This window comes from Coenobita brevimanus, chromosome 52 (assembly GCF_032717465.1).
Source record: "Coenobita brevimanus isolate Jiangsu-jjx chromosome 52, ASM3271746v2, whole genome shotgun sequence".
Classification (NCBI taxonomy): Eukaryota; Metazoa; Arthropoda; class Malacostraca; order Decapoda; family Coenobitidae; genus Coenobita; species Coenobita brevimanus.
The window spans coordinates 35,819,568-35,842,553 of record NC_137005.1 but is presented as its reverse complement, the minus strand read 5'-3'; the positions used below and the strand labels follow the sequence as shown (position 1 = coordinate 35,842,553).

Genomic DNA, 22,986 nt, shown 5'->3' with positions numbered 1-22,986 from the left:
CTGGTATATATAAATAAATAAATAAATATAGATAATATATATATACACCAGTTTCATAACGCCAAAGGCCCAGAGTGTGTGTTGGAGGTATACCAGTTTCATAACGCCAAAGGCCCAGAGTGTGTGTTGGAGGACGGCGGGAGGAGGTTGAGCATAGATTTCAGCGGCGTCCTGTACCTGTATTTTGACTGTTCAGATATGTCAACCTGGCTACCAGTCACTGGTAGGTACAGGCAGGTTAAGGACATATTAGCGATTTTCGCTAGCATGTTCAGCGCTATTCGTGAATCCTTATATTTGCAAACATTTCGGGATTGAGTCTGCAAGAACTATATCTGCTATATTCAGATACTTTCAATAGTGACATTCTAGCGATTTCTATGAGTTTAGCGGTGATAGCGAGTTTCATAGCACGTCCCATTCTAACTCGTCTATTGGTAAGTAGTCTATGTTTTTCTGGAGAGCTTTATAGTTTTAATGACGGTCAATGAGTTTTCAGAATTTTCTCGTATTATGAAGATGTATGTAACAATTAACTGTTAGCAGCTTTAGCAGTATTCTGATTTTTAATGTAGCAACAATAGAATGACCTTACTAAAGATAATCGAAGATTCGAACGGAACTTTATGTATTTCTATTGATTTGGAGGTGCTGTGAAAATAATAGCATTTTTCTGGCTATTTCAATCGATTTTTCGTTCATGGAAACAATTTACCTGCGTTAAGAGCCAAGTTTAGCAATTCTTGCTGATCCTTTCAGTCTGTCTTCGTAAACACAACGTGTGTCGGGGTATGAGGTGTTGAGGTGGCTGGAGTTAGTTTATTTTTGCCTTCCTGCTGATCTTATTAACAGGAATACTACACCCTGAGACGGAGTAACAACGTCGTCGACTAGAATTAGGTGCCAGGAAACTGTACTAAGGAGGATTATGGTAAGTTTGCATACATGTGGATAGTTTGTTTAGCAGACATGGGATATGGGAGCCAAAGCTTGAAGTTTGCCATTAATTAATTTAGCCTTCACCCGTAGCCAACCTTTTTTTCCATTCTGGTGCTTTTATGTGTTTTTGCCCATCTTATTAGTTTAACAGTTCTGTCTGTCGATCTATTGCCAGACGCCTTAATCCCGTATGGGGTGGCCACAAACAAATCGTCCCCAAGTCGCCCTTTCCCCTGCCATTTCACTGCCCTGCTCCCAACTCACACCCCCCCTCTCATATACCTCTCCACCTCATCCCTCCATCTCATCCTCGGCCTCCCCCTCCCTCTTACCCCCTCCACCTCACTCACATACACTCTCTTCATCAGTCTCACCCTCCATCCTCTCCACATGGCCAAACCACCTCAGTGTGTTCCTCATAACGCTTCCTATCACATCCACATCCACACCACAACACTTCTTTAGATCCTCATTCGTCAGCCTGTTGCTCCATGTGACTCCACAGGCTCCTCTTAAATAACTCATTTCCACTGCTCTCACTCTTGACTTGTGTCCTTCCAACAACGTCCAAGCTTCACTTCCATACTTTAGAGTTGGTATCACAATACTGTCATGTAGTAACTTTTTCACTTCCATGCTCACTTCCCTGTTTCTTATCACTGCTTTCAAAGAACCAGCCACCTTTCTTCCCTGCTGTACCCTTTCAAGCACTTCACTCTCCAAACCTCCATCCTTACTCATCACACTACCCAGGTACTTAAACATACATTTTCCAATTCCTCACCATCCAACCTCGCTGTACATTCACTGACTTCACCTCTCTCAAAGACCATCACTTTACTCTTCCCTACATTCACCTTTAGATTCCGTTTCTTACACACTCTCCTAAACTCATCCACCAAGCCTTGCAGCTCCCCTTCGTCTTCACTCAACAACACAGTATCATCTGCAAACAGCAGTACAGGGAGTTTCCAAACACTATCCTCTCTCACCAGGGCCACTCCAACATCCACTACCCTACCTTATACCTCTTTTATTACCCCATCCATGTACAGATTGAACAACCATGGAGACATGACACATCCCTGTTTCAACCCAACTTTCAAAGAGAAAAATTCACTTAGTTCACCATCCACACGCACTGCAGCCTTCGCACCATCATACATACTCTTCACAGCATTCAACAACTTCCCATCTACTCCATATATTCTTAACACTTTCCACAATCCTTGTCTATCCACCCTGTCATATGCTTTCTCCAAATCCATGAAAGCCGCATACAACTTCTTTCCCTTCTCTAGAAACTTTTCCACTAAAGATCTAAGAATGAATATCTGATCTACACAACCTCTTCCCTTCCTAAAGCCTCCCTGTTCTTCTCCAACTAATTTCTCTGTTCTTTCTCTAACCCTGTCAAGAGTATCCTACTATACACTTTTCCTATTATACTAAGAAGACATATGCCCCTATGATTACCACACACTTCTTTTTCCCCTTTTCCTTTGTACAAGGGAATAATTATACCGTACCTGACTTCCAATCCTCCGGGACTCTACCTTCCTCCCAGGCCAATCTGCATATCTTCCACATCCATTCTACTACTATCTCTCCCCCATGCTTCAGCATTTCACCACACACTCCATCAATTCCTGGGGCTTTCCCCGATTTAACTTTCTTCATTGCTTCCACAATTGATTTCTTCCTGTCTTCTCACCTCCCTCCTTTTCCCAGCCACTTATACTCGCATTACTTCCATCCTCTGTGTTCAACAATTCCTTAAAGTGTTCTCTCCATCTGCTCACTTTTTCTCCCTTCTCCACTAGTAATCTACCATTTTTATCTTTCACTCCCCTGCTAACTTCACTTCCACCCTGTCTTGTTCTTTTCACCTCTTTCCAGAACATTTTCTTACAGTCCCTCCACTTTACACTCAAATTCCTTCCAAATTCCTCATCCACTGTCTTCTTACTCTCTCTTACTAATTTTTTCACCTCTCTCTCTCTTTCTACATATAACTCTCTCTTCCGCCTCTCAACTTCTTCCACGCCCCTATTTCTCATTCATTCATTGTATGCTTTCTTCTTTTGTGCCACAGCCTGTCTTACCCCTTCAGTCCACCACGCTGTTCCTTGCACCCCCCTCCGTCTTCTCTTCGTTCCACACACCACATCACATGCTGCACATATTTCTTCTGTAAATATCCTACACACACCTTCCACGTCTCCCATCTGCTCCAATTCATATTTGCTCAATCGTTCCTCCACTTCTCTCATATACTCTGCCTTTTTCTCATCCTCTTGTAACCTTTCCACTCTCCTTGCAACTACTCCTTCCTCTCGTCTTTCCCTTCTTCTGTTCCTCCATCTTACTTGAATCCTAATTCTGGCCACCACCAAGTAGTGGTCAGAAAGTCCACTCCCCCAACCTCTATACGCTCTTGCATCCATTACACATCTTTGCATCCTTTCGTCCACACACACATAATCAGTCATTGCCTTCCTTTCATTCAGTTCACCACGCACCCTTCTCATCACTCGCCATGTATACCTGTGGATCATTTTATACCTGAAGAGGGTATTGGGTATCACCAACCCCCTCCCAGCACAAATTTCCACTAACTCACTCCCATTCTCATCTCAGCAGGCACACCCCACTCACCAACTATTCCATCCACCTTCACATTCCCAACTTTACCATTCATATCTCAGCAGGCACACCCCACTCACCAACTATTCCATCCACCTTCACATTCCCAACTTTACCATTCATATCACCGATCAAAAACACTCTTTCATTCCTTTCAAACTTTTCCATGCACATTTCTACATTTGTCCAGAACTCTTCTCTCGCTCTTCTAGCACGATCTCTGTTGGCACATACACACACACAATCGCTCACATTTGTATTCCAACTTTCAACTTTACCCACACAATCCTTGACCCAACTGATCCATACTGTCTTATGCTCTTCTTCCGTCTTTTACTCACAACTATACATACTCCTTCCTTTGCCCTCTCATTCTCACCTACTCCTGCACATATACCCCATCCATACTCCCATTCTCTCACATTTTCTCCTCTCCATTTTGTTTCAGTTATTCCACATACATCCACTTTTGCACCCTCAAGTTTAACAGTTATTTTGGGTAAATGTTGCCATGATAGTTAGGCTACATGTTACAACTTTTAATTTGGTGATTTACAAAATGGGCATGGTGAGTCCACCAATATCATAGCAAACTCATGATCTCAGGGTAAGTAATTTTGGTACGGTACATAAGCAACACAGATAGTTAACTGCCCCATTGTGACAGCAAGAAGAGATTGGAAAAAGACAAAATATACACTGTACCTATTTTGGTGTATTCAAGGAAATGGCCAGGTTGTGCACAGCAGTGTTTACTGATCATCTCTCTGACTGACCACATTTACCAACCATCACTCTGACTGGGTGTGTCAGCATATCCCTTGTAAGAACAGTGGTAAACTTAATAGTTTAACCAAACCAAATCCAACGTAACCTCACTTGTGTTTGACAGCCAGCTTTCAGATTAGAAAATGCACATTAGGAATGTTAAATATGGCTGGCTACTGGCAAACGTTTGTGGAATATTAATGCGTTCTTAATTATTATTTATAGCTTGCAGAGGTAAGTTTATAAAACTCCCCAGTAGCTGTGGTAATCCAGGAATAATATCAAGTACTAGTAACCTGTGAAATACTCATTTCAATGGAGAATATGGAAAGGCTGTGCCCATTTGGTAAAGAATTAATTATATTTCTTTCCATCTGATTTGTTTTATCTTTGTCTATAATGGGGGAAAAAAAGAAACTGCAGGAGAGCTCCAGTGATAAACATACGCTTTACTTTAAGAGTAAACATGCGCTTTACTTGAGGCAGTGGAAGCCCCTCACCAAATCAACTTTTCTTCCTGATAGTCTGTTATATTGTTTTGATCATTTCTTGGGTGGTATATAAATGTTTCTTGTTAATCTTTTTCAGTGTTGTTTTTAGCTGTGTTCCACTGTCAACTGATGTGACTTTTCAGCATAATGGGGGAAGGGACTGTCCTAACTTTGGTGTTTAACTTGCCCCCTGTAACCTAACATGACAGTATAACTGTACCTAATGATTTAACCTAACTTAACCAACCTTCCAGTTGGGAAGTTGAGAAACTATATCCACCTTTGAGTACGTTGAGAATAGTGATGCAAAAAGAAAAAAAAAGTTTTTATTGTGTTCCTAATTTCCTAGTACGAATATTTGATTATTCTCATACCATTTTCAATTCCAAAAGTTCATATTTTTGGGGTCAGACATTAAATGTGCTGACAGTCCTGGAAAGAGTAAAAATGCAATAAATATTTCCCCTGTAACCTGTTTGAACTGTGTTGACAAGGTGTTTATGTATTCCAAAATTTGCAAGAAATTAACCAAGTTTCCTACTTCATGTTAAGAGGAGGTAGCAGGGCCAGGAGTCAGGAGTAGAACCTCTGACGAGTCTGACCTTGAGGCTTGATAATTGACTGCCTTAAACCTTACAGCCACAGTGAAATTTCTTTACTCCCTTCTTAATTCTTGTTCTCATGACCGTAGTTATTTGATAATACTGCTTCAGCCCAAGGCTCAAGCTGTATCAGTTTTTGTACAAAGGATCCCTACAGTAAGTACAGCAAAAGTAAACAAGATTTAAATAGTAAATGTTTACACTTTACACAATTGATTTTTTAATGTTTTATTTTACCATCCACTCACTCGATGTAGTGCTGCTTTCAGGTGTCTGCGCATTTCTCTCCTCCATCCTTCATTCCTTCCAGCCTCTTCTGTCTTTCTTTCCTTCAGTCTTTCCTTGTCCTTCTACCTACAGGTGACTTTACACTCCCTCTTCTGTCTTTTCCTTCATTCTTTCTTCTTCCTTCTGTCTGTGGGTGACTTAACACTGAGTGACAAGCCAAATGGTTTCCTGTACATCAGGAAACCATTTACTTTGCTGGTTGGTAACCATATAACCATATTTTGGCACCTGGTGGTTTAGTGGGTAATTATTGCACTCCAATTGAATTGAGCTGGTGAAGGTTTATATCCAAGGGGTGGTTGGGGTTTATTGCTCACATAATGCCACTCAGGGATGAATGAGGCTGGTCACTCTTATCTTAAATGTCAGAACCAACTGCCTAGCCCCTGGCTCCTACGTTCCTCATGGGGCAACGTAGGATTGGATGATGGGTGGATGTTATCATATTGTATCTGATTGGGGAAAAAGAGATAACAGTATGTAGAAGCCTGTTGCATAACTTGTATATTATTAAACAGGTTATTAAAATATAATTTGGTTGCATCATGTTCAGTTACTGGTAAGTATATCAGTAGTTCAAATGGTTCTAATTCTATTACACATAGGTTAGATTGGCTTAAGGACTCTTATATTGCTGTAAATTCCTTTAATAAACTTTAAAAGAAATATTTTTACCTGTTTGATTTTTTTTTTTTTTATAAGTTTTTTATTAAAAAAGCAAACTTTTTTTTTTTTTTTTTCATCACCAGTTGAGAAAGATTCTTCCATTACGCCAGCAACAAACAACATCTAAAGGAACATGATTATGATAAGAGGGGCGGAATTTTTCAGTAGGAGAAGACAGTTTCCCACCCTGGAAAAAAAAAAAAAAAAATGGAATATGAACTGAACTGGTAAGGTCTTTCTGCTGCCTCAGGTAAAGTGTAGCTACATTTAACCACTTTAAGCAGTAAAAGCACCTTACCAAATCAGTTCTTTCTGATGGTTTGTTATATTTTTCTGATTATTTCTAGGGTGGTAAATGTTTCTTGTGAAATCTGTTTCCCTTTTATTTTTAGCATGTTCCACTGTGTCAGCCCATTTGATTCCTAAGTGTAATGACGGAAGCAAAAGTTTGTGACTTGTCGTCCCGGGGGCCTTTTAGTACGGTACTGCATTATGATTCACGACAAATGGGGATTTTCACAACTTACCTGATAAAAAGATAACCTAACCTGACAAAATATACTCTAATATAGCGTCTTAGCTAATATAGCCTCTTATAATGTAATTATCCTTATATGACCTGATCCTACATACTGGTAATTCACCACCATCTCACAAAGTACCATAACATATTCTAGGCCATTGGAACATAAGCTAACCTAACCTAACAGTTTAACCTAACCTAACTTAATCTAGCCTAACTGTACATAACAATGTTACCTAACCTAAACTCCAATTGGGAAATGGGAAACAAAATCCACTCCACAAAATACTTGTCAGTAAAGCAAAAAGGACATGGATAATAACAAGGTGACAATATAAACAGAAAAGTCATTTATGCCCATAAAAATAGTAAAAAAGAAGGTAATTCTTTATCAAATGGGCGTGGTGATTCCACCTATATTATAACAAACTCACAGTTTTAAGGTAAGTGTATTTTGATACATAAGCAACATAGTTAATTGTTGAATTGTGGCAGCAAGATGTGATTGAATAAAGGCAAAGTATACCTATTTTAGGGTACCATAGTTAAGGAAGTGGCCAGGTCACCTACGGCAGTGTTTGCCAATGATTTCTCCAACTGGCCACATTGTTTACTATTGTTCTGACTGGTCACGTCAGTGTATCCCTTGTCAAAGCTGTGGGAAACTGATGATTTAACCAAACCAAACCTAATCCAGCCTAACCTCACTTGCATTTGGCAGCAGCATTCCAATTAAAAAATGTGTATGAGGAACATTAAATAGGGCCAGCTGCAGGTGGAGGTCGGCAGAATTTTGGTACCAGATGAATTAATTGATCTAACTTAACTGTGGAAGAAGTTTAGTCCTAACCATGGTATTGTATCATGGTAGTTATTTTGCAGAATTAGGTGTCAAATGAATTGATCTAACCTAACCATGAAAGCAGCGTAGCTAAGTCCTAACCTTGGCATCATACTAGTTGTTTCTGCATAATTTCTGTCATAGGCCTAAATGAATTGGTGTACAGTATGATGAAAATTGGACGTAGACTCTTCATCTGTGAGTTGGTGCTGTCCCAGGCTTTATTCAGTTCATGTTTTGAAGGGGAATGTTTTGACGGAAATGACAAGGGATCAGTCCTTAGTCTTTTCGCCTTCTTTCATTTACAGTTTACTCAGTCAGTCCTCGATGAACCAGGAGCAGTCCATCGGTCATCATTCTCGTATTGGTTGTTTTCATAATTACATGACCCTGAGAGAATGTAGTAGACTGCTGTTGTCCATAAGATAGTTGACCTCTGTTGATTCTTCTCCAGAGGCAGCCCAAAGCCTCTCACTTTAGATGTTATGATATTAAGAGAGGTGTGACGGATGAATACGGGGTTTAGTTTGTTGCCAATTCTGCAGGTAAAGTTTATTATGTTTGAATATTGTCACAGTTGTAATTATAAACCAACAAATGTGTCTCAAATGGTTGTGGATTCTTTTGAAAGAACAGATATTTTCGAGAAACAAGACCAGATTTAGCTGTCTGTGTCTGTCTATAGCCAGATGCCATAATCCCATAAGGGGGTGGCTGTTTGAGTTACTGGTTGCTGTTTTATGGGGAGGGGTACAAACCATCCGCTAACCCACTTGTAGACATGTAGGGAACACGTATGGATTGGTTATATGGTTATCACCCAGCATTGTAAATTGTTTCCTGGCTTACAGGAAACCATTAGGCTTGTCACTCAGTGCAAAGCAACCTGAAATGGAAAGAATACAGTAGTAACAAAAAGTGACAAGAAAGATGGGAGAAATAGAAGAGAGGGCAGACACAGAAAAGAATGATTGAGGTGAAGGAAGAAATAGGCAGAACTGCATCTGGTGACTGAATGATGGTTGCCACCACCTACCCTCAGATTCATTAGTTATTATTATTATTATTATTATTTATTTATTTATTTATTTTTTTATTATCATCATCATCATCATCATCCTCATCTCCAAGCCGTTTCGAAATATCTGCCTCGATTAAGTGATTTTAGATGGGGGAATCTAGGAGACACTTAACCCGGCCAAAAATCCCTTATATGGTTACCAACCAGCGCAGTAAATAGTTTCCTGGGTACAGGAAACCATTTTACTTGTCAACTCGGTGCAGAGACCATAAGGCATCCCTACATTGAGTGAGTGGATGTTGGGCGCCCTCACATGTTGTTATCGCCCGCTTTTACCAAGGCAGAGTGATAATGTTTTTGTCCACCTCTGTGTGTGTGTGTGTGTGTGTGTGTGTGTGTGTGTGTGTGTGTGTGTGTGTTTATCTAGTTGTGATATACAGGAAATGAGCTACATTCGTGGCATCCCGTCTCTGTTTCCCATGTCAAATTTTGCTTTGAAGTCGTTTAAGTTTTTGGACTGGACGATCTCTTTGTCCAGGTTATTCCACAGGTCTATGCATCTATATGGAAAAGTATATTTCTTGATATTCATCAAGCAATTTGGCTTTTTTTTGGTTTCACTCCATGTCCTCTTGGTACTCTCCCATCCCATAAACAGATCTTCTCTGTCAGTTTTTTCTACTCCCATCCTGGCCCTGAACACTACAGTCAGGGCATTTTTCCAGCCTTTCCCTGAACAACAGATCTGCCAGGCTAGGGACCATCTTGGTTGCTGTTCTTTGTATTCTCTTGCTCTTGTTTATATCATTCTTTTTAGCCTATGTGGGTACCACACTACTGCCGCATATTCTAGCTTGGGGCAGATCATGGCTACTATCAATTTTTTCATCATCTCCTCATCCATGTAACAAAGTGCTTTTCTTATGTTAGTCAAGAGATTATGCCTCTCTAATTTTCTTGTTAATGTATTTTTCAGGTGACAAATAACCCTGGATCAGCATTCCTGAGTCCTTCTCTTCTCTTGCTTTTGTGATTGGTTCATTACTCATCAAATAATTCAGTGATGGTCTCTTGGTACTTTTACCTATTTCTGATACAGTAGTTTGCATTTTTTTGCATTGAATTCCATTTCCCACATCCAGCTCCAATCATGAATCCTATCCAGGTCCTCCTGCAGTATTTCACAGTCTTCTTCATCTTCTACTTTCCTCATGATCTTTGCATCGTCAGCAAACAGGCTTGCATAACTGTTCATTCTATCTACCATATTGCTTACGTAAATCAGGAACATTACATGCGCTAACACTGAGCCCTGTGGGACTCCACTTGTTACTTCCCTTCATTCAGACATCTTGTCTTTTATTACTGTCCTCATTTGTCTGTCTCTCAAGAAGTCACTCATCCACTCCAAGAGGTTCCTCTTCAGTCCTCGTATGTGTTCCAATTTCCACACTAGTCGCTTGTGGTGTGTGTGTGTGTGTGTGTGTGTGTGTGTGTGTGTGTGTGTGTGTGTGTGTGTGTGTGTGTGTGTGTGTATCAATTCCCGTTATATCATGAATGGCTTGAGCTGTCAGCATGAAACCTTCAAGATATCAACATGAAATGGCCAAAATCTTGGACAGGTTCATAAATGGGCAGCCAGGGTCGAGGTCAAGGTCACCAAAATGGCTGCCAAAGGTCAGCTAGTTTTTATTGCCCACTTTAAGCACCATTATATCTCATGAACGGCTTGAGCTATCAACACGATTCAGGGTACTGTATCAAGATATGGCCAAAATCTTCCGGCTCCCCCGGGAGGGGGCCTCGGCCCTCGGCCCTCCTGGGGAGGGATGCTGACATTTGTCATTCCCCTGTCCCCTGGTCCCCCGGGGGGGGTGCAGCTCCCTGGCACTGCCCCTTGGTCCCCTCTCCACAGAGGGGGATGCACTTGTAGTTTGGCCAACATCATACTCTGGCGAGTGATTAGCATTCACCTCCCAAATGCTTTTCTTTCATTATTATTATTACTGTATTATTATTATTATTATTATTATTATTATTATTATTATTATGGTTATTACTGTATTATTATTATAATAGCAGCCGTGGCTCAATGGGTTAAGCTCCACTCTGACCAAAGGGTCAGAGGGTCAAGTCCACCCCAGGGTCATTGGTAGATGTCAGGAAGGGCATCTGGTCATAAAATACTACATCCACCCAAGGGCAATGCCTTAGCCTTTATTAAACAAAGGGGATACAGCATAAAACTAAAAAATGAAAAAACATATTATTACCGGTACCCTTATTATTGTTACTGTTGTTATTGTATGTAATGTTGAAAAGTTCATGAATTTCCCTTCGACATGATGAGCTGCATTGATCATTAGAGTCTTGATGTTGGATGGATCTTTTTGTAGTATTGTTACTGGTACCATACAGTTTTAACAAACTTACGAAGACCATTTGTATTGAAAGGGAGCTATTAGGAATATATCTTGCTCTTCCACTTAAAAAAATATCCTGTAAACTTAACAAGAGATGTCCTGTACCCAGGAAACCATTTACTATGCGGGGTGGTAACCACAGAACTTTTTTTTTTTTTTTTTTTTTTTTTTTCCCATGGGTTACGTGTCTCCCAGATTCCCCTAGCTAAAATTATTAAAGCATGGGAGATGTTTATATGTTTCGGAGAGCCTCAGAGGGTCCAATACCTGTCCAGGGCCCCACGAAGATAGGTAGATTTGCAAGGCCGTGCTGCATGTGAGAGATGTGAATGAGGAGGGCAAGAGGGTGGAAGTGGTGAATGTGTTCAAGAGTGCGAGATATGCCATGATGGCATTGTGTGAAACAAAGATGAAAGGGTGTAAAGTGGAGGAGTGGGAGGGTCTAAAATGTGTAATGTGTGGCATGAATGTCCGAGGAAGCTGCAAGTAAGGAGTTCCTTTGTCAGTGAATGAAATGTAGCATAGTGAAGTGAGAAACTACAAATGTGTCATCTTGAGATGTAGCTGTGTCAAGTTCAAGTTTGAGAAGGTGAAAGTGGCAGTGATTGTAGCATGTGCACCGTGTGATGACAGAAGTGAGAGAGAGAAAGACAGGTTTTGGGGTGAGTTGGACGAAGCAGTAGGAGAAAAGACCAGTAGTTATAAAATGTTTGTAATGGGTGATAGAAATGGGAGAGTAGGCACTGGTCCTGTGAATGATGTAATGGGTAATAATGGAGTACCAGGAGAGGATGATAATCGGAAGCGATTGATGGGCGTGTCAGGAAAGGAGGTTGTGTGTTTGTAATTCTTATTTCAATTACAAAGATGCACATAAATGTAAATGGTATAGAGGGAATGGAGATCGTGTTGAAAGGAGCCTGATTGATTACGTGCTTGTAGACCAAGGGTGGGGAACGTCCGGCCTCTGGACCGTATAAGACCTGCAAGACCATTTGATCAGGCCCGCGAGATAATTCATGAATGCAGTTTCATAAACTCATGAACGAATATATATACAGTATATATATATATATATATATATATATATATATATATATATTATTAAGTGGTAGGTGGTGGCGACCATCATCCACTCACTTGATGTAGTGCTGCCTACTTCTTCCTTAGGCTTTATCATTCTCTTTCTGTGCCTGCCCTCCTCTCTTCTTATTTCTCCCGTCTTTCCTGTCACTACTTATTGCTTTTCTTTCCGTTACAGGTGGCTTTACATTGAGTGACAAGCCAAATGGTTTCCTGTAAGCCAAGAAACCATTTACATCGCTGGTGGTAACCATATAACCAAACCATAAGTGCTCCCTACATGTCAAGAAGTGGGTTGGTGGAGAGTTAGTGCCCCTCCCCATAAAACAAATAACTCAGAGTCAAATGGCCACCCCTTACGGGATTATGGCATCTAACATTTGATATAGATAGATAGATAGATAGATATATAATATATATATATATATATATATATATATATATATATATATATATATATATATATATATATATATATTAGTGTATATATATTTATTTTATTTTGTACTGGGCCACAGTTGATTTTAAGTTGATAATTATGTATGGCCTGCAAATGATGTTAAAAATATCCTAATGGTCGTTAATAGGAGAAAGGTTCCCCACCCCTGTCGTAGAGAAATCGATACTGTGAAGTGTTGCTGATACAAGGGCAGTGAGAGGACGATGTGGAGATTTGTCAGGTCATATGATTGTGGTATGCAAGCTCAAGCTGAGAGGAGTGAGGTGGACCAAGAGAGAGAGAAGCAGTCAGGGAGAGGTACTGAAAGTCTAGAAGCTGTAGATTAGAGAAATGGCAAATGAGTACAGGGCCAAAGTAGGGGTGGAGTTAGAATCAGTGAATTGGAATGAAATGGATCTGGACAGCCTGTGGAATGCATATAGGATTTATTTGGTTATGAATGCCAAAATGGTGTGTGGCATGACAAGAATAACAGTGCCCCTCCCCGGAAAACAACTAACTAAAAAAACAAACAATAAGCCTCGGACAAGGACTGACCAAACGTTGACGACCAAGGACCGGACAAAGGACATTGCAATTGGAACGTGGAATGTAAGGGGAGCAAATGATGAGGTGAAAGAGAGAGAGATTGTCCAGGTGCTTGAGGATGCGAAAGTGGATGTATGTGGAATAACTGAAACAAAATGGAGAGGAGAAAGTGTGAGAGAATGGGAGTATGGATGGGGTATATGTGCAGGAGTAGGTGAGAATGAGAGGGCAAAGGAAGGAGTATGTATAGTTGTGAGTAAAAGATGGAAGAGGAGCATAAGACAGTATGGATCAGTTGGATCAAGGATTGTGTGGGTAAAGTTGAAAGTTGGAATACAAATGTGGGCGATTGTGTGTGTGTATGCGCCAACGCAAGATCGTGCTAGAAGAGTGAGAGAAGAGTTCTGGACAAATGTAGAAGTGTGCATGGAAAAGTTTGGAAGGAATGATTGAGTGTTTTTGATTGGTGATATGAATGGTAAAGTTGGGAATGTGAAGGTGGATGGAATAGTTGGTGAGTGGGGTGTGCCTGCTGAGATAGATGAGAATGGGAGTGCGTTAGTGGACATTTGTGCTGGGAGGGGGTTGGTGATAGCCAATACCCTCTTCAGGCATAAAATGATCCACAGGTATACATGGCGAGTGATGAGAAGGGTGGGTGGTGAATTGAGTGAAAGGAAGGCAATGATTGATTATGTGTGTGTGGATGAAAGGATGCGAAGATGTATATTGGATGCAAGAGTTTATAGAGGTTGGGGAGTGGACTTTCTGACCACTACTTGGTGGTGGCCAGAGTTAAAGTTCAAGTAAGATGGAGGAATAGAAGAAGGGAAAGACGAGAGGAAGGAGTAGTTGCAAGGAGAGTGGAAAGGTTACAAGAGGATGAGAAAAAGGCAGAGTATAAGAGAGAAGTGGAGGAATGATTGGGCAAATATGAGTTGGAGCAGATGGGGGACGTGGAAGGTGTGTGTAGAATATTTACAGAAGAAATATGTGCAGCATGTGATGTGGTGTGTGGAAGGAAGAGAAGACGGAGGGGGGTGCAAGGAACAGCGTGGTGGACTGAAGAGGTGAAACGGGCTGTGGTACAAAAGAAGAAAGCATACAATGAATGGATGAGAAATAGGGGCGTGGAAGAAGTTGAGAGGCGGAAGAGAGAGTTATATGTAGAAAGAAAGAGAGAGGTGAAAAGATTAGTAAGAGAGAGTAAGAAGAGAGTGGATGAGGAATTTGGAAGGAATTTGAGTGTAAAGTGGAGGGACTGTAAGAAAATGTTCTGGAAAGAGGTGAAAAGAGTAAGACAGGGTGGAAGTGGAGTTAGCAGGGGAGTGAAAGATAAAAATGGTAGATTACTAGTGGAGAAGGGAGAAAAAGTGAGCAGATGGAGAGAACACTTTAAGGAATTGTTGAACGTGGAGGATGGAAGTAATGCGAGTATAAGTGGCTGGGGAATGGCTGGAAGAAGGAGGGAGGTGAGAAGACAGGAAGAAATCAGTAGGATAGAAGTTGTGGAAGCAATGAAGAAAGTTAAATCAGGGAAAGCCCCAGGAATTGATGGAGTGTGTGATGAAATGCTGAAGCATGGGGGAGAGATAGTAGTAGAATGGATGTGGAAGATGTGCAGATTGGCCTGGGAGGAAGGTAGAGTCCCAGAGGATTGGAAGTCAGGTATAATTATTCCCTTGTACAAAGGAAAAGGGGAAAAAGAAGTGTGTGGTAATCATAGGGGCATTTGTCTTCTTAGTATAATAGGAAAAGTATATGGTAGGATACTTATTGACAGAGTTAGAGAAAGAACAGAGAAATTAGTTGGAGAAGAACAGGGAGGCTTTAGGAAGGGAAGAGGTTGTGTAGATCAGATATTCATTCTCAGATCTTTAGTGGAAAAGTTTCTAGAGAAGGGAAAGAAGTTGTATGCGGCTTTCATGGATTTGGAGAAAGCATATGACAGGGTGGATAGACTAGGATTGTGGAAAGTGTTAAGAATATATGGAATAGATGGGAAGTTGTTGAATGCTGTGAAGAGTATGTACGATGGTGCGAAGGCTGCAGTGCGTGTGGATGGTGAACTAAGTGAATTTTTCTCTTTGAAAGTTGGGTTGAAACAGGGATGTGTCATGTCTCCATGGTTGTTCAATCTGTACATGGATGGGGTAATAAAAGAGGTACAAGGTAGGGTAGTGGATGTTGGAGTGGCCCTGGTGAGAGAGGATAGTGTTTGGAAACTCCCTGTACTGTTGTTTGCAGATGATACCGTGTTGTTGAGTGAAGATGAAGGGGAGCTGCAAGGCTTGGTGGATGAGTTTGAGAGAGTGTGTAAGAAACGGAATCTAAAGGTGAATGTAGGGAAGAGTAAAGTGATGGTCTTTGAGAGAGGTGAAGTCAGTGAATGTACAGCGAGGTTGGATGGTGAGGAATTGGAAAATGTGAGTACGTTTAAGTACTTGGGTAGTGTGATGAGTAAGGATGGAGGTTTGGAGGGTGAAGTGCTTGAAAGGGTACAGCAGGGAAGAAAGGTTGCTGGTTCTTTGAAAGCAGTGATAAGAAACAGGGAAGTGAGCATGGAAGTGAAAAAGTTACTACATGACAGTATTGTGATACCAACTCTAACGTACGGAAGTGAAGCTTGGACGTTGTTGGAAGGACACAAGTCAAGAGTGAGAGCCGTGGAAATGAGTTATTTAAGAGGAGCCTGTGGAGTCACATGGAGAGACAGGCTGACGAATGAGGATATAAAGGAGCGTTGTGGTGTTGATGTGGATGTGATAGGAAGTGTTATGAGGAACACACTGAGGTGGTTTGGCCATGTGGAGAGGATGGAGGGTCAAAGACTGACGAAGAGAGTGTATGTGAGTGAGGTGGAGGGGGAAAGAGGGAGGGGGAGGCCAAGGATGAGATGGAGAGATGGGGTGGAGAGGTATATGAGAGAGGGGGGTGTGAGTTGGGAGCAGGGGAGTGAAATGGCGGGGGACAGGGCGACTTGGAGGCGATTTGTTTGTGGCCACCCCAAACGGGATTGAGGCATCTGGCAATAGATAGATAGATAGATAGAGACGTACAGTATGGTGTGGTGGGATGAAGAGGTTAAAAGAGCAGTGGAGGAAAAGAGGAAGAAGTGGCTAGAGTGGGTACAGGACAGAGGTTCAGTTGAAATACGAACTGAATATGTTGAGAGCAAGAAGCATGTAAGGAGTCTAGTGAAGTGAAAAAAGGAGGAGGTAAGTGATGATCTAGGAAGAAAAATTAATGCAAATCACTCTGAAAATAGGAAGTTATTCTGGAAAAAGATACGGAAATGTAGAAGTGACAGCAGAAAGAAATGTGAAAGGGTGAAGACTGTATGTGGTAGATCATTAACCCATGGGGATAAAGTAAGGACCAGATGGAAAGAATATTTTGAAAACCTGATGAATGGGAATAGAGAGAGCAGAGGAACTGTAAACATGATTAGTTTTTGGGGTGTGCAGAGAATGAATGCAGTGCCAGGAAACCTGACACTCGCAGTGGTGAAAAATGCTGTGAAGGGGCTGAAAAATGGGAAGGCAGCTGGGGATTATGGGGTGTATGCAGAGATGATTAAGTGTAATGGAGACAGCAGAATGAAGTGCTTGTTGGAGATATGTAAGAAGGCATGGATGAGTGAAACTGTGCCAGTCGAGTGGAAAAAGGCAGTGATAAAAATGCTACTGATTGTTCCCATGTAAAGTTGAGCAAAGTGAGTGCAAGAATTATCGTGATATAAGTGTATTGAGTGTTGCAGGAAGGTATATGGAAGAGTAATTATAGAGAAAGTAAGAGAGACATCAGAAGAGTGAGTGACGAACAGGGTGGCTTTAGGAGTGGCAGAGGATGTGTGGATCAGATACTTGCAGTGAGACAGATAGTGGACAAGGCTTGTGAGAAGGACTATAAGGTGTGTATGGCTTATGTGGATCTGGAAAAAGCATATGACAATGTAGGCAGAGAAGGATTGTGGAAGGTTCTGTGCATGTGCGGTGTAGATGGTAAGCAGCTAGAAGCCATCAATGGTTTTTATGATGGTAGTGAGCCATGTGTAAGGGTAAGTGGGCATCTAAGTGAATGGTTCACGATCAGTGTGGACGTGTGACAAGGTTGTGTGGTGTCCGCATGGTTGTTCAGTATATATATGAATGGTGTGCTGAGAGAAGTAAAAACACGAGTAATGGAGAGAGGGATGGCGTTGGTGATAGATGGAATATCTCAAATTTGTTGCTTGCTGATGATGCAGTGCTACTTACAAATACCAGACAAGAGCATGGTTGACTAGTGCAGAGTTTTGTAGATGTATGTGAGCATCATACCTTGAGAGTAAATGTAGAAAGAGTAAATTGATGGTTATTGGGAGGGAAGGTGACTCCCAGTGTGATGTGACAGTGAATGGAGAGAGACTGGAGTTGGTGAGAGAGTTCAAATACCTGGGTACAGTGATAGAAAAGAGAGGAGAATGTGCTAAAGAAGTGGAAAGGAGAGTGACAGAAGGAAGGAAAGTAGCTGGTGCAGTGAAGGCCTAGATAAGAAACAGAGGCCTGAGTTTTGCAGCTGCACAAGGCTTACATGGAAGGGTGTTAGTGCCAACTTAACATAAGAATGTGAGACTATGGTATGGCATGAAAATGAAAAGTCATGAATAAGAGCAGTGGAGGTGAGATTGCTGAGGAATGTATGTTGAGTACTGAGAGTGGATAGGATATGGAATAATGTGATGTGTGAAAGAATCAGAGCGAGGAAGTCTGTGGACACCAGAATTGAAGAGAGTGTACTGGGATGGTGTGGTCATATGGAGAGAATAGATGACAATAGTGGTGAAAAAGTTATATCTGATCGAATTTGAAGGAGGGAGGAGGCGAGGTAGGCTAAGAAAAAGATGGAGGGATGTGGTGGATGAGTGTGTGAGGAAGAGAAGTATGGAAGTTGGTGAGGCTAAGAGACTGACACGAGATTGAGCTGGCTGGATGAATTTTGTGCAGAGAGGTGAATGACCAGGGATTTGGCACCTCATTTTAATGTGACAGCATTTGGATTGGCTCTGTCAGATAGGTACAATATATGTGAAGCTACAAAACCTGGTGAAATTTATTTTTGTTTGTCAGATGAAGCCAGGATTTTGAGGGATTGATTGAAATGGAAGCATGACCCATTGAATTGGGGAAACTTTGGCTGTCTGGACGTTGCTACTTCTCACCCTGCCGTAGGGTGGGAAAGGAGGTTTGGATGATGATAATGAATTAGTCATATTTTACATTTATATATTTTTTTTTTGCAGGGTAAAAAAGGCAAAAAGTTCATCGACAAGCATCGTGATGTTTTGCACACGTTCAAAGTTGTTGCCAGGAGTCAACGTGACCCACTGGTGGCAGACGACACTGCCCCACAAGCAGTTCTGCAGCCATCGGACAAGGTAACACATTGTTTTGTAGTGCTTGTAGTAAGTGAAGTACAGTAATTAAAAATAACCTGTCAAGTTTGAAAAAATCTGTAAACAAAAGCAAAATAATGTTGGGGTAGCATAATGAAAGTATCATGAGAATGGGTTAATTATTTTGCTATTTTGTACATTTATGTTTTTGAAGACATGGCTGTGTATGCTTATGTAGACCTTTTTTTTTTTTTTCTTTTCCCCTGTTGATGATCCAACCATCTATCTATCTATTTCCAAACATCTTAATCCCGTAATGGTTGGCGGCAAACAAATCGCTTCCACGTTGTCCTATCCCCTGCCATGTCACTGCCCTGCTCCCAGCTCACACCCCCCTCTCTCATATTTCTCTCCATTCCATCCCTCCATCTCATCCTTGGTCTCCCCCTCCCTCTCCCCCTCCTTCCACCTCACTCACATACACTTTCCATGTCAGTCTTTCACTCGCCATCCTCTTCACATGGCCAAACCACCTCAGTGTGTTTCTTCCAACGCTTCCTATCACATCCACATCCACACCACAACTCTCCTTCACTTCCATATTTGTCAGTCTGTCTCTCTTTGTGACTCCACATGCTCTTCTCAAATTACTCATTTCCACTGCTCTCATTCTTGATTTGTGTTCCTCCAACAAGGTCCAAACTTCACTTCCATATGTTAGAGTTGGTATCATAATACAGTAACCCCTCCAATATCCGGATCAATAGAGCCATAGGCAGGTCCGGATAGTGGTCCTGTCCGGATATTGGGCCCCAGCTTATGGACTTGTACTTATGGACCCTAACTCTGAAAAACACCTATACAACTCCCTCTGGACATGCATTGCACCTATTTAAGACCCAAATCACACCAATAAGGGACATAAAAGACTAAAATAAATGCAAAAGAACCATAAAATGAGGTTTTAGAGGTGAGTTTATACAATATTAAACATTCTGGGTACTTACAAGTCCCTTGCTCTTGGACTGGTTTGAACCGCCAGTTTGCAGTCCACAGTTAATCCTCTGCACTCTAAATTCTAATTTCTTAACACTGCACAACACTGTAAATTCCCGTGTGTTCTAGTGGCAAGGTATTGCAGTTTATTCTCTGTTTATTCACAAAAAACAAGCACCTGTGGCTTGCACTGTTACGAGTATCTGCTCTCCAGCGGAGTTAAGCTGTGACTGTTGATGTTGGTGGGGTAACAGAGTTGCCAGATCGCAACAGTCACATTACCAATCTCCTCAACTTTCATTGTCAAATATAAATTTTCATTACCAAATTCGTAAAGCTAGCATATATTCTTCACTAATTATATATACAAGTGGAAATACATGTAATCACTCTCCTTATAACTAACACCATGTTGATTATTTTCACACTATGTAGGGTAGCAGATTAATCAGAGAGAGCAAACAATCCACCATCTCCATCCTGTGTATCCTCATACATGTGAAAAATCCATTTGGTAATGCATTATTCTAATTCATTACCAAACGAATTTTTCATTACCAAATTGGCCCACACTTGGTAATGAAAAATACCAAATGGCAACCTGACAGGGGAGGGGGGAAAGGGAGGAAGGAAGGGGTGAAGGGACCATGGTGTAACAGCTGTTTGGCGCCAGGCGGGAATTTCAAATTATGGGAGGGAAAAAAAGTCAGATTTTTTTCGAATTTTTTGCGGTTTTTGGCCCATTTTGGGAATATTGGATCCCAGGAGGATTATGTCCGGTTAGTGGGGATGTTCGGATATTGGGCGTTCGGATATTAGAGGGATTACTGTACTGTCATGCAGTAACTTTTTTATTTTCATGCATGCTTCCCTGTTCCTTATCACTGCTTTCAAAGAACCAGCAACGTTTCTTCCTTGTTGTACCCTTTCAAGCACTTCACCCTTTAAACTTCCATCCTTGCTCATCACGCTACCCGAGTACTTAAACACACTCACATTTTCAGTTTCCTCCTCATCCAGCCTCACTTTATGTTCAGTGACTTCATTTCTCTCGAAGTCCATAATTTTACTCCTCCCTACATTCACCTTTAGATTGTTGATGTTAATTAATGGAATTTAGTGCCACGTAGATCTGCTCACCACTAGTGAGTCATCAGCATGTTGTATTTTAATGGGCATTTGCACATGCAATAAAACTTTGATAAAATGGACTGCAGTAGACTGGAATTCGCTTTTATTGGAATCGAGGGGGTACCGGACAAAATTCATATACTGTATAATGGAAAAAGTCTGACAAAGCCAGAAGCAATCCGGACTGCCTGACTACATCAGTTATGTTCACCACAATAAGGTAAGTAAAAGACATGTTTATCAGTGTACAGTAGAGTATTATTATATCTATTATACCATTTGATTATTGTAGTGAATGTATAATACAGTACAGTAATGCAATGGTAGAGAAAATAGTTTAAAAACCATTGGTGCGATCGGGACTAATGTCTGATAAAATAGAAAAAATTCCGAGTTGGCAGGGGGAAGACTGGATGTCACTTTGATCAGATTTTTTTTTTTTTTTGAGTGGTTTGTCTCCCAATTAGTCCGTTATCATGAGGTTTTACTGTACTGTACTGTCTCCGACCCTTACGTAAAGCCTTGGTGTGGAGTGCAGAACTTTCCTTTAAGGCCAGGTGCCATCCAAGGCTAATGAGTTCATAGATTTTAGTTACACAGAAGATATTTGTATTTGTAATAATCTCAGACCACACTTTGGCTGTGTAAATTGGTTTAGTCCTCTGGCTAGGAATGTTTTGTAGGGCCAGCTTCCTAATCTGAAGTCTCAGTTTGGCTGTGTAAATTGGTTTAGTCCCCTGGCTGAGAATGTTTTGTAGGGCCAGCTACCAGGCTTTAGGCTCCACATCACTCCTATGAGGGATCATGGTCACCATTCATTTACCCATAGTAATTTTATTTCATACTGTATATTTAATTATTTTTTTAACCCCTAAAATCCTAATCGCATCAATTGATGTGATTTGAGTTTTATGCCAAAATGCCTAATCGCATCAATTGAGTGGGGCATGTAAAAAATTGCGGAGCGCTTGCTTCACCCCGATTATGATGTACATGGCTTCAGGCCAATGAGAACTCACCCTTGATGTGGCGTGAGGAGGGATCGGACCAACCAAGGTGGTGGGGGGGCATCCCCCTCTCGGCTGCCTTCATGCCACCCTCTACTCCACTCCCTCACTCTCTCCCTGTCCCCCATCACTCTTCCACCCCTCCATGCACCTGCATCTCTCCTCCCACCACCACCTGCGTCCCTTCCCGCCTTCTCTTGCCCCTCCTCCCTCCCTCCAACCCCATCCCCCTCCAACCCCATCCCATCCCATCCCTCCCTCCTTCTCTCTCCCTACCCTTCCAACCCCCTACAGACCCCCGAGAGTTATCAGGCCTGATGTATGTACCTGTTTCGTATTATTTCTACTTCTTCCCAAATTTACATATAATTACACCTCACTCTGTTCATTTCTCACGTCATACCTACCAGTTTCTGTACATACGTAGTTGGAGAATGCTATATGTTGTACTACATACGACGCATCTTTCCCCCCCCCCCCACCTGCCCAGATTAGTACCTCTGCTTAATCTCTATCTCCAAGCAAACATTTACTCTGGGTAAACACAACTGCCAGCCCTTCGTGGTCAACTTATCTGCCTGTTTGTTAGTAAATTAATTAGGGAGTCACTGCACATAACAAATAACTCATGATTCAGTGCATTGCATACTTTTTGCACTAATTCTTTTCAACCCAGTAGTTTGAGGCTGCTTATAGTTATTACTTTCGTTCCAAATTTTGTATACGTCTCTTTTCTCCTGAACGTCGCATTATGAACACATAACGCTACGCACGACAGTGTTGGTTAGCATTTTTTTTTTTTTTTCACTTCCTTCACAATGAACACACTTACGTGCATGTATGTTTCATGATTGACTACTGATTACTTATTTTTATGAATTTCTTCGTTTTTTATATATATATATATATATATATATATATATATATATATATATGTCTGTGTTAGTTTTCGAAAGACTGAGGCCTTGTAAGGCTACTCCCTGCACCTGTTTCATCTCTGCACACCTACACACACATCTGTTTTCATGGCTGGTGTGATGAATTCCATTGAAATGGAGAGTTTCCACAAGAGAATTTGGTTGTTGCCGAGATTGTAATGATAAATGTGATGAAGTGTAATAATAATGTGATAATTGTAATGGTAAGTGTGATAAATATGTAATGATAAGTTAGGACAGTAAAAAGAGAAATCGGAA

General features: G+C 41.3%; 1 protein-coding gene across 1 annotated transcript in view; it reads left to right on the top strand.

Moving 5' to 3' along the window:
• The first annotated feature begins 807 nt into the window (after positions 1–807).
• The window catches only part of LTV1 (LTV1 ribosome biogenesis factor), a 113,338-nt gene continuing 91,159 nt past the window's right edge, over positions 808–22,986 (top strand). The window contains exons 1-2 of the mRNA XM_080272919.1: positions 808–931; positions 18,564–18,698. Of these exons, the coding sequence (XP_080129045.1) occupies positions 929–931; positions 18,564–18,698 (138 nt within the window). The 5' untranslated portion in view covers positions 808–928. The remainder of the gene's footprint in view (positions 932–18,563; positions 18,699–22,986) is intronic.